The sequence below is a fragment of the Schistocerca cancellata genome, chromosome 7, assembly GCF_023864275.1.
Source record: "Schistocerca cancellata isolate TAMUIC-IGC-003103 chromosome 7, iqSchCanc2.1, whole genome shotgun sequence".
NCBI classification, from domain to species: Eukaryota; Metazoa; Arthropoda; class Insecta; order Orthoptera; family Acrididae; genus Schistocerca; species Schistocerca cancellata.
The window spans coordinates 330,653,162-330,666,500 of NC_064632.1; the positions used below are offsets into that span (position 1 = coordinate 330,653,162).

General features: G+C 43.3%; 1 protein-coding gene across 1 annotated transcript in view; it reads right to left on the reverse strand.

Moving 5' to 3' along the window:
• LOC126092755 (odorant receptor 83a-like) overlaps positions 1-13,339 on the reverse strand; it is a 63,171-nt gene that overhangs the window by 12,209 nt on the left and 37,623 nt on the right. Inside the window, exon 5 of the mRNA XM_049908481.1 lies at positions 9,446-9,559. Within this exon, the coding sequence (XP_049764438.1) occupies positions 9,446-9,559 (114 nt within the window). The remainder of the gene's footprint in view (positions 1-9,445; positions 9,560-13,339) is intronic.

Sequence of the window (13,339 nt, forward strand, 5' to 3'; positions counted from 1 at the left end):
CGCACTGTATGGCGCAGAGAAGAAATTTGTGTGGACACTGCGTCCACAGTGGCTGCACTTCAGCTAGAAATTAGCTGTAGCAACGTTTAGCTCCAACTGTGGAGAAACAAACTAGCTAGATTAGTTAGTTGTTCTTGCGAGAACTGAGATGGCACTATATTACGCACGCTGCTCCAACCATGCGCATGTATATCGCCACATAAGAAGACTGGGGCTGAATACATATTTTCTCGCATGTCGAGAAACATAGGGAAAGTTTCTGCAGGAAATTTCAGCAAAGGCCAGATTAGTTTTATAGGAATTTCAGTGGGAGAGAGGGGCCTTGCAGTTGGCAGCACGTCACAGTTTAAGGTAAATACCGCAGCAGAGGGGTAAACTTTGTTGGTTCACCAGCTTGCGTACACTGTGAACTCGAGCGACCTTGGCTAACTTTGCACCGAAATTTGTCACTTAACTAACATTCACCGTAGAGTTCATTGTCATCCTAAATAGTACCGAGCTTTGAACCTAAATCGGAATACACTCCTGGAAATTGAAATAAGAACACCGTGAATTCATTGTCCCAGGAAGGGGAAACTTTATTGACACATTCCTGGGGTCAGATACATCACATGATCACACTGACAAAACCACAGGCACATAGACACAGGCAACAGAGCATGCACAATGTCGGCACTAGTACAGTGTATATCCACCTTTCGCAGCAATGCAGGCTGCTATTCTCCCATGGAGACGATCGTAGAGATGCTGGATGTAGTCCTGTGGAACGGCTTGCCATGCCATTTCCACCTGGCGCCTCAGTTGGACCAGCGTTCGTGCTGGACGTGCAGACCGCCTGAGACGACGCTTCATCCAGTCCCAAACATGCTCAATGTGGGACAGATCCGGAGATCTTGCTGGCCAGGGTAGTTGACTTAACCTTCTAGAGCACGTTGGGTGGCACGGGATACATGCGGACGTGCATTGTCCTGTTGGAACAGCAAGTTCCCTTGCCGGTCTAGGAATGGTAGAACGATGGGTTCGATGACGGTTTGGATGTACCGTGCACTATTCAGTGTCCCCTCGACGATCACCAGTGGTGTACGGCCAGTGTAGGAGATCGCTCCCCACACCATGATGCCGGGTGTTGGCCCTGTGTGCCTCGGTCGTGTGCAGTCCTGATTGTGGCGCTCACCTGCACGGCGCCAAACACGCATACGACCATCATTGGCACCAAGGCAGAAGCGACTCTCATCGCTGAAGACGACACGTCTCCATTCGTCCCTCCATTCACGCCTGTCGCGACACCACTGGAGGCGGGCTGCACGATGTTGGGGCGTGAGCGGAAGACGGCCTAACGGTGTGCGGGACCGTAGCCCAGCTTCATGGAGACGGTTGCGAATGGTCCTCGCCGATACCCCAGGAGCAACAGTGTCCCTAATTTGCTGGGAAGTGGCGGTGCGGTCCCCTACGGCACTGCGTAGGATCCTACGGTCTTGGCGTGCATCCGTGCGTCGCTGCGGTCCAGTCCCAGGTCGACGCGCACGTGCACCTTCCGCCGACCACTGGCGACAACATCGATGTACTGTGGAGACCTCACGCCCCACGTGTTGAGCAATTCGGCGGTACGTCCACCCGGCCTCCCGCATGCCCACTATACGCCCTCGCTCAAAGTCCGTCAACTGCACATACGGTTCACGTCCACGCTGTCGCGGCATGCTACCAGTGTTAAAGACTGCGGTGGAGCTCCGTATGCCACGGCAAACTGGCTGACACTGACGGCGGCGGTGCACAAATGCTGCGCAGCTAGCGCCATTCGACGGCCAACACCGCGGTTCCTGGCGTGTCCGCTGTGCCGTGCGTGTGATCATTGCTTGTACAGCCCTCTCGCAGTGTCCGGAGCAAGTATGGTGGGTCTGACACACCGGTGTCAATGTGTTCTTTTTTCCATTTCCAGGAGTGTATTTTCGTAGTACTGACCAACATCATAATGTATGTGTAGGAGCAATTTTGTAAAGAAACTTCCAATTAAACTTTCATAATATTGTGTTTAGGACTAATGTTGTTTCAGAGAGTTAATATTTGACATTGTTGTGTATAAAATTATTTCACTTTTCGATGTAGGCAAGATGCGTTATCCATTGTGCTGTTTTAATGTTGTTGAGTTGAAAACTGTGTAAAAGCGTGTAATTTTGTGAGGAAAATTGTGACATTAAACTTGTCATTTCACCTTACACAGTTGTTCTCAATTCTAGAATAACCAAAATTGCAGCTTACAAGGACGTTTCTCGTTCGTCTTCTCAGGTATGATGGAGTAATTCAGAGAAGAATGACACATTCGTCTGATAAGCGTGAGAGTATCATGGAGACGTTCCACCAACTCCCCAGAGAGACACTAAAGGAGAGCATTGGTGCTTCACTGTAAAATTTGGGAAATGGACATGCATTTCAAGGAATCATCATAACGGTAGCTACAATACTCTCCACTAGACATTTTAAGGTGGCTCGTAGACTGTGGACGTATGTGTTAATGTAAAATTCTTCATGTTGCCTGTTCCAAATGCACTACAATAGTTTTTATGTACTTAGATTGTTAGTTACTTATTTACATGTTACATACAATCATTTCAACGATTACTTTAAGGAAATGATGTGGAACGATTCAGAATACTAATCATGTTAAATTTAATAAATATACTATGTTTGACGCAGACTCAAGCAAATACGCATAAAAAATAGTTCTTTTAGAGAATACCAGTTTTAAGTCCAACTTCGTCCATTGAATAGTACGGGCTATTCAGAATAAATGATTTTATGTCAAATTTGAAACTTGCTTTGCTACCTGTCAAACGCTTTATTTTATTCGCAAATCATTAAAAAATTTTGTTGCTGCATATTGAACTCCTTTTTGAGCCACTTAACGCTTTAGTAATGCCGTTTCCCCGCTAGTGTAGTAAGTGTGGAGATCACTAACCTTCTCGTGATGGTTTTTCTGTGATGAATTTCGTTAGCAAATATATGTACACTGAGGTTACAGAAAGATATGAATAGCGATATGCGTGTATACAGACGGCTGTAGTATCGCATATACAAGGTACAAAAGAGTAGGGCATTGGCGGAACTATCTTTTGTACTCAGGTGATTCATGTGAAAAGGTTTCGGGGTTGATTACGACCGCATGACAGGAGTTCACAGACTTTGAAAGCGGCGTGGCTGTTGGAGCTAGACGTAAGGAACATTCCATTTCGAAAATAGTTAGGGAATTCAATATTCAGAGGTGAGCAGTGTCAAGTGTGTGTCGAGAATATCACATTTCAGGCATCACTTTTTACCACAGACAACGCAGTGGCCGACGACCTTCACATAACGACCGAGAGCAGAGGCGTTTGCGTAGAGTTGTCGGTGCTAATAGAAAAGAAACACTGTGTGAAATAACCGCAGAAACCAACATGGGACGTACGGCCGTCGCATCCGTTAGGACAGTGTGACGAAATTTGGCGTTAATCGACTATGGAAGCAGATGACTGACGGTAGTGCCTCTGCTAACAGCACGACATCGCCTGCAGCGCCCCTCCTGGGCTCGTGACCATATCGGTTGGACCCTAGACGACTGGACAACCGTGCCCTGGTCAGATGAGTCCCGATAAGCGCTGGTGGTAGGGTGGTAGTGGGACGCAGACAAAACGAAGCCATGGACTCAAGTGTCAACAAGGCACTGTGGAAGGTGATAGTTGTCCATAATGGAGTGAGCTACACCTACATCTACATCTACATCTACATGATTACTCTGCTATTCACAATAAGGTGCCTGGCAGAGGGTTCAATGAATCACCTTCATTCTGTCTCTCTACCGTTCCGCTCTCGAACGGCACACGTGAAAACCGAGCACTTAAATTTTTCTGTGCGAGCCCTGATTTCTCTTATTTTATTGTGATGATAATTTCTCCCTATGTAGGTGGGGCCGGCCGTTGTGGGCGTGCGGTTCTAGGCGCTTCAGTCTGGAACCGCGTGATCGCTACGGTCGCAGGTTCGAATCCTGCCTCGGGCATTGATGTGTGTGATGTCCTTAGGTTAGTTAGGTTTAAGTAGTTCTAAGTTCTAGGGGACTGATGACCTCAGATGTTAAGTCCCATAGTGCTCGGAGCCATTTGAACCATTTATGTAGATGGGTGCCCGAGGGCATGCAGCTTTACTGTATGATTAAATGATGATGGCGTCCTCTTGGGTAAAATATTCCGGAGGTAAAATAGTCCCCCAATCGGAGGAGAAAACTGGTGATTGAAATTTCATGAGAAGATCCCGTCGGAACGAAAAGCGCCTTTGCTTTAATGACTGCCACTCCAATTCACGTATCATGTCTGTGGCACTATCTCCACTATTTCGCGATAATACAAAACGAGCTGCTCTTCTTTGCACTTTTTAGATGTCATCCGACAGTCCCACCTGATGTGGATCCCACACCGCACAGCAATACTCCAGAATATGGCGGACAATCGTAATGTAACCAGTCCCTTTGATATACCTGCTGCACCTTGTAAGTGTTCTCCCAATGAATCGCAGTCTTTGGTCTGCTCTACCCACAATATTCTCTATGTGATCGTTCCAATTTAGGTTATTTGTAATTGTAATCCCTAAGTTTTTAATTGAATTTACAGCCCTCAGATTTGTGTGACTTATCGCGTAATCGAAATTTAGCTGATTTCTTTTAGTACTCATGTGAATAGCTTCACACGTTTCTTTATTCAGGGTCAATTGCCACTTTTCGCACCATACAGATATCTTATCTAAATCATTTTGCAAGTCGTTTTGATCATCTGATGACTTTACAAGACGGCAAATGACAGCAGCATCATCTGCAAACAATCTAAGACGGCTACTCAGATTGTCTCCTATGTCGTTAATATAGATCAGGAACAATCGAGGGCCTATAACACTTCCTTGGGGAACGCCGGATATTACTTCTGTTTTACTCGATGACTTTCCGTCCATTACTACGAACTCCCCCCAGGAACCATGGACCTTGCCGTTGGTGGGGAGGCTTGGGTGCCTCAGCGACACAGATAGCCGTACCGTAGGTGCAACCACAACGGAGGGATATCTATTGAGAGGCCAGACAAACGCGTGGTTCCTGAAGAGGGGCAGCAGCCTTTTCAGAAGTTGCAGGGGCAACTGATTGACTGATCTGGTCCTGTAACACTAACCAAAACGACCTTGCTGTTTCGGTACTGCGAACAGCTGAAAGCAAGGGGAAACTACGGCCGTAATTTTTCCCGAGGGTATGCAGCTTTACTGTATGATTAAATGATGATGGGGTCCTCTTGGGTAAAATATTCCAGAGGTAAAATAGTTCCCCATTCGGATCTCCGGGAGGGGACTACTCAAGAGAACGTCGTTACCAGCAGAAAGAAAACTGGTGTTTTACGGATCGGAGCGTGGAATGTCAGATCCCTTAATCGGGCAGGTAGGTTAGAAAATTTAAAAAGGGAAATGGATGGGTTAAAGTTAGATGTAGTGGGAATTAGTGAAGTTCGGTGGCAGGAGGAACAAGGCTTTTGGTCAGGCGAATACAGGGTTATAAATACAAAGTCAAATAGGGGTAATGCAGGAGTAGGTTTAATAATGAATAAAAAAATAGGAATGCGGGTAAGCTACTACAAACAGCATAGTGAACGCATTATTGTGGCCAAGATAGACACGAAGCCCACGCCTACTACAGTAGTGCAAGTTTATATGCCAACTAGCTCTACAGATGACGAAGATATTGAAGAAATGTATGATGAAATAAAAGAAATTATTCAAATAGTGAAGGGGGACGAAAATTTAATAGTCATGGGTGACTGGAATTCGGTAGTAGGAAAAGGGAAAGAAGGAAACGTAGCAGGTGAATATGGATTGGGGCTAAGAAATGAAAGAGGAAGCCGCCTGATAGAATTTTGCACAGAGCACAACTTAATCATAGCTAACAATGGTTCTAGAATCATAAAAGAAGGTTGTATACATGGAAGAAGCCTGGAGATATTGTCAGATTTCAGATAGATTACATAATGGTAAGACAGAGATTTAGGAACCAGGTTTTAAATTGTAAGACATTTCCAGGGACAGATGTGGACTCTGATGACAACTGTAAATTAAAACTGAAGAAACTGAAAAAGGTGGGAATTTAAGGAGATGGGACCTGGATACACTGAAAGAACCAGAGGTTGTACAGAGATTCAGGGAGAGCATAAGGGAACAACTGACAGGAATGGGGGAAAGAAATACAGTAGAAGAAGAATGGGTAGCTTTGAGAGATGAAGTAGTGAAGGCAGCATAGGAGCTAGTAGGTAAAAAGACGAGGCTAGTAGAAATCCTTGGGTAACAGAAGAAATACTGAATTTAATTGATGAAAGGAGAAAATACAAAAATGCAGCAAGTGAAGCAGGCAAAAAGGAATACAAACGTCTCAAAAATGAGATCGACAGGAAGCACAAAATGGCTAAGCAGGGATGGCTAGAGGACAAATGAAAGGATGTAGAGGCTTATCTCATGAAGGGTAAGATACAGGAAAATTAAAGAGACCTTTGGAGAAAAGTGAGCCACTTGTATGAATATTAAGAGCTCAGATAGAACCCAGTTCTAAGCAAAGAAGGGAAAGCAGAAAGGTGGAAGGAGTATATAGAGGGTCTATACAAGGGCGTTGTACTTGAGGATAATATTATGGAAATGGAAGAGGATGTAGATGAAGATGAAATGGGAGATACGATATTGCGTGAAGAGTTTGACAGAGCACTGAAAGACCTGAGTCGAAACAAGGACCCGGGAGTAGACAACATTCCATTGGAACTACTGACGGCCTTGGGAGAGCCAGTCCTGACAGAACTCTACCATCTGGTGAGCAAGATGTAAGAGACAGGCGATATCCCCTCAGACATCAAGAAGAATATAATAATTCCAATCCCAAAGAAAGCAGGTGTTGACAGATGTGAAACTTACCGAACTATCAGTTTAATAAGTCACAGCTGCAAAATAGTAACGCGAATTCTTTACAGACGAATGGAAAAACTGGTAGAAGCTGACCTCGGGGAAGATCAGTTTCGATTCCGTTTAAATATTGCAACACGTGAGGCAATACTGACCTTACGACTTATCTTATAAGCTAGATTAAGGAAAGGCAAACCTACGTTTCTAGCATTTGTAGACTTAGAGAAAGCTTTTGACAATGTTGACTGGAATACTCTCTTTCAAATTCTAAAGGTGGCAGGGCTAAAATACAGGGAGCGAAAGGCTATTTACAATTTGTACAGAAAGCAGATGGCAGTTATAAGAGGCGAGGGGCACGAAAGGGAAGCAGTGGTTGGGAATGGAGTGATGCAGGGTTGTAGCCTATCTCCGATGTTATTCAATTTGTATATTGAGCAAGCAGTGAAGGGAACAAAGGAAAAATTCGGAGTAGGTATTAAAATCCATGGAGAAGAAATAAAAACTTTAAGGTTCGCCGATGACATTGTAATTCTGTCAGAGACAGCAAAGGAATTGGAAGAGCAGTTGAACGGAATGGACAGTGTCACGAAAGGAGGGTATAAGATGAACATCAACAAAAGCAAAACGAGGATAATGGAATGTAGTCGAATTAAGTCGGGTGATGCTGAGGGAATTAGATTAGGAAATGAGACACTTAAAGTAGTAAAGGAGTTTTGCTATTTGGGGATCAAACTAACTGATGATGGTCGAAGTAGAGAGGATATCAAATGTAGACTGGCAATGGCAAGGAAAGCGTTTCTGAAGAAGAGAAATTTGTTAACATCGAGTATTGATATAAGTGTCAGGAAGTCGTTTCTGAAAGTAATTGTATAGAGCGTAGCCATGTATGGAAGTGAAACATGGACGATAACTAGTTTCGACAAGAAGAGAACAGAAGCTTTCGAAATGTGGTGCTACAGAAGAACGCTGAAGATTAGATGGGTAGATCATATAACTAATGAGGAGGTATTGAATAGGATTGGGGAGAAGAGAAGTTTGTGGCAAAACTTCACTAGAAGAAGGGATAGATTGATAGGACATGTTCTGAGGCATCAAGGGATCACCAATTTAGTATTGGAGGGCAGCGTGGAGGGTAAAAATCGTAGAGGGAGACCAAGAGATGAATACGCTAAACAGATTCAGAAGGATGTAGGTTGCAGTAGGTACTGGGAGATGAAGAAGCTTGCACAGGATAGAGTAGCACGGAGAGCTGCATCAAACCAGTCTCAGGACTGAAGACCACAACAACAACAACTACGAACTGTGACCTTTCTGACAGGAAATCACGAATCCAGTCGCACAACTGAGGCGATACTCCGTAGGTACGCAGTTTGGTTGGAAGATGCTTGAGAGGAACGGTGTCGAAAGCCTTCTGGAAATCTAAAAATATGGAATCAATTTTACATCCTATAGCAGTCATTACTTCATGAGGATAAAGAGCTAGTTGTGTTTCGCAAGAACGATATTTTCTGAATCCGTGCTGACTATATGTCAATAAATCGTTTTCTTCAAGGTACTTCATATACAGCATATGTTCTAAAACCCTACTGCAAATCGATGTTAGTGATATAGGCCTGTAATTCAGCGGATTACTCCTACTTCCCTTTTTGAGTATTGGTGTGACTTGAGCAATTTTCCAGTCTTTAGGTACGGATCTTCCTGTGAGCGAGTGGTTGTATATAATTGCTAAATATGGAGCTATTTTATCAGCATACTCTGAGGGGACCCTGACCGGTATACAATCTGGACTGGAGGCCTTGCCTTTATTAAGTGATTTAAGCTGCTTCTATGTTTCTCATCTTGGCAGTTGTTCTTGATTGGAATTCAGGAATATTTACTTCGTCTTCTTTGGTGAAGGAGTTTCGGAAAACCGTGTTTAATAATTCTGCTATAGTGGTACTGTCATCAGTGACTTCACCGTTGTTATCGCGCAGTGGAGGTACTGATTGCGTCTTGATACTGGTGTGCTTACATGGAATGGACTGGGTCCTCTAGTCCAACTGAACAGATCGTTGACTGGAAATGGTTGTTTTCGGGTACCTGGACACCATTTGCAGCCATTCAGAAACTTTATGGATGACAGTCGTTTGCGATTTGTTTGAAGAACATTCTGAAAAATCGAACTAATGATCTGGCGACTGAGATAGGCCGACATGAATTCCAACTAATCTTCATGGGACATAATCTGGAGGTCAGTTCGTGCACAAAATCCGGCACCAGCAACACTTCCGCCATTATGGCGGGCTATACAGGCAGCATCGTTCAATAATTGTGCAAGGGTCTTCCAACGACTTGTTGAGACCCCGCCACGTAGAGTTGTTGCACAGCGCCAGGCAAAAGGAGCTCCGGCACGATACCACGAGGTAGCCCTTTCGTAACCTCCGTGTAGATCAAATATTGAATAAAACGACATTTTTATGATTTTAAATTCGACATTAGAGTGTTCCACTTACTAACGAGCACTCACCTCGTCAATAATCGCCTGTCCTGTGAGGCAGTACAGGCCACTCTGACACATGAAGATAGGAACGGCGAGAAACATTTTGGTTCTAGCGGACACACTGGTGTCTCTCTCCAGCATCTGTAATGTACACGTTCACTCGAAGAATACAATTCAGATATACAGAAAGTAAATATCTAAGAAATATAGCAGTAGTTTTATCAGTGACAAAACTCGAAAATAATAAATGACATTTGAAAATTTTGAAACAATAACATTCCCTCCATTAATCAGTAATTGACCTCTAGAAGAATTTTACACGTCCTAATGTGTCATTTTGTCTTACATTATAAGATCTGAAGTATTGCCACAGCATTACAATATCCTAAAGTACAAGTGTGAGGCAAATGAAAACCTTAAATTTGTAATAACAGACGGAAATTTCCCGCCGTTATCCTGTAAGTTGGTAAGCGTGCTACAAACAGCGTGCAGAATGGCCTGTAGGTGGCAGCATAGTGCAGATGCACACATACCGTCGCAGTATCAGTATAAAGATGGCCGCCCCACATGTGACTTGTACCAGGGAAGTACAACGTTCTGTTATTCGGTTTTTGCGTACTGAAGGTGTGAAACCTATTGAAATTCATCGACGAATGAAGGCTAGTACGGTGATGCATGTTTGTCACAGCAGCAAGTCTACGAATGGATTATGAAGTTTGCAAATGGTGTGACTTCAGTGGAAGATGCTCCTCGCCGGCCGGAGTGGCCAAGCGGTTCTAGGCGCTACAGTCTGGAACCGCGCGACCGCTACGGTCGCAGGTTCGAATCCTGCCTTGGGCATGGATGTGTGTGATGTCCTTAGGTTAGTTAGGTTTAAATAGTTCTAAGTCTAGGGGACTGATAACCTCAGAAGTTAAGTCCCATAGTGCTCAGAGCCATTTGAACCAAGATGTCCTTGTCCAGGTCGGGCACAACGAGTTGTGACTCCACAGAACATTGCAGCAGTTGAAACCATAATGAAGGAAAACCACCGAATGACACTGAATGACATTGCAGCATGATCAGTTTGGTTTGCGTGAAATGTTGGAACACGTGAGGCAATACTGATCCTACGACTTATCTTATAAGAAAGATTAAGGAAAGGCAAACCTACGTTTCTAGCATTTGTAGACTTAGAGAAAGCTTTTGACAATGTTGACTGGAATATTCTCTTTCAAATTCTGAAGGTGGCAGGGCTAAAATACAGGGAGCGAAAGGCTATTTACAATTTGTACAGAAAGCAGATGGCAGTTATAAGAGTCGAGGGGTATGAAAGGGAAGCAGTGGTTGGGAAGGGAGTGAGACAGGGTTGTAGTCTATCCCCGATGTTATTCAATATGTATATTGAGCAAGCAATAAAGGAAACAAAAGAAAAGTTCGGAGTAGGTATTAAAATCCATGGAGAAGAAATAAAAACTTTGAGGTTCGCCGATGACATTGTAATACTGCCAGAGACAGCAAAGGACTTGGAAGAGCAGTTGAACGGAATGGACAGTGTCTTGAAAGGAAGGTATAAGATGAACATCAACAAAAGCAAAACGAGGATAATGAAATGTAGTCGAAATAACTCGAGTGATGCTGCCGGAATTAGATTAGGAAATGAGACACTTAAAGTAGTAAAGGAGTTTTGCTATTTGGGGAGCAAACTAACTGATGATGGTCGAAGTAGAGAGGATATAAAATGTAGACTAGCAATGGCAAGGAAAGCGTTTCTGAAGAACAGAAATTTGTTAACATCGAGTATAGATTTAAGCGTCATGAAATCGTTTCTGAAAGTAATTGTATGGAGTGTAGCCATGTATGGAAGTGAAAAATGGACGATAAATAGTTTAGACAAGAAGAGAATAGAAGCTTTCGAAATGAGGCGCTACAGAAAAATGCTGAAGATTAGATGGGTAGATCACATAACTAATGAGGAGGTATTGAATATAATTGGGGAGAAGAGGAGTTTGTGGCACAACTTGACTAGAAGAAGGGATCGGTTGGTAGGACATGTTCTGAGGCATCAAGGTATCACCAATTTAGTACTGGAGGACAGCGTGGAGGGTAAAAACCGTAAAGGGAGACCAAGAGATGAATACACTAAGCAGATTCAGAAGGATGTAGGCTGCAGTAGGTAGTGGGAGATGAAGAGGCTTGCACAGGGTAGAGTAGCATGGAGAGCTGCATCAAACCAGTCTCAGGACTGAAGACCATAACAACAACAACATGTCACTGATATCTGAAATGTCTCTCAGAGCAAGAACAGGCTCCCAGATATGCAAATAACCATAAACAGTTTAGTAGCAGTAACATTAAAAGACAATTCGCATTAAAAAATTCTGCAGATACCGAACACAATCAGACTTCTTGGATTAATCTTAATAGTGTCAAAGTATTTACATTTGTATAATAGGTGACAAATGTGAATATTAGAGGTTCGTAGAGAAACACTATAATGGCGAACCTAACAGTAAGTTCTGTGTCCTGAAGGACCCGCCCTGGCGCTGAATTTCGTGCAGCCAAGACATCAGAGCGCCCTGATTGTGAACTGTTGGCAGCTCGTGACGCCTCCGGAGGCGATTATGCAGAATCTATATCAACGTCTAGACGATTACTCTGCAATCTACAGTTATGTAATTGGCAGAGGTTTCATCGAACCAACTTCAACTACCGTTCCACTCTTGAAGGGTGCGCGGGAAACATGAATACTTGAATCTTTCAGTGCTAGGTCTGATTACTCTTATTTTATTATGATGATCATTACCTTTCTATGTATGTCGGCACCAACAAAACGTGTTCGCACTCGGAGAAGAAAGTTGCAAATTGAAATTTCACGAGAAGGTCCTGCCGCAACGAAAAACGCCATTGGTTTCACGATTGTGATCTCGAACTGCGTATCATCTGTGGCACTCACTCCCCTATTTCGCGATAATACAAAACAAGTTGATCGTCTTTGGACTTTTTTGATGTTCTCCGTCAGCCCTATATCCCATACAGCACAGTAACACGCTAGCAAAGCACGTACAAGCATTGTGTGCGCAACCTGTTTACTAGACTTGTTGCATCTTCTAAGCGCTCTGTCAATAAACCGTAGTCTTTGGTTTGCCTTCCGCACAATATTATTTATGTAATCGTTCTAATTTAAGTTAGTCGTAATTGTAATCCCCAAGTATTCAGTTGAATTTGCAGTCTTTAGAATTGTGTGATTTATCGTGTAACCGAAATTTAGCGGATTCCTTCTATTACTTATGTGGACGACTTCGCATTTTTCATTGTTTGGAGTCAACTGGTTTTATTCATCTATAAATAATGCGAGAGGGCTGCTCAGATGATGTGGTCGTATAAGTGAGGCGACACTTCATAACACGAAATTTGATTAGAAGTCGGTTGTGAGGATCATTGTCAAAAGCCTTCTAGAAGTCTAAAAATATGGAATCAATTTGACATCCCCTGCCAATAGTACAGATTACTTTATGAATGAAGAGCTAGTTGAGTTTCATAAGAGTTTCTGAATCAGTGTTAGCCATTTGTCAATAAATAGTTTCCTTCGAGGTAATTCGTAATTTTCGAAGGCATTATATGTTGCGAAACCCCACTGAAAATTGACATTAGTGATATGGTTCTGTAATTCTTCTATTTCCTTTCTTAGGCATTGGAGTGGCCTGTATAACTTTCCACTATTTAGGTACCGATATTTCGGAGAGCGAACGGTTGTATATGATTGCTAAGTATGGAATTATTGTATCAGCTTACTCTGAAACTAATCTAATTGGTATACAGTCTGGACTGGAGGCCTTGTCTTTATTAAAGGAGTTAAGCTGCTTCGCTACACTGAGGATATTTACTTAGTGGCACAGGTTGGCAGTTGTTGGTTCGAATTCTGGGATATTTTCTTCATCT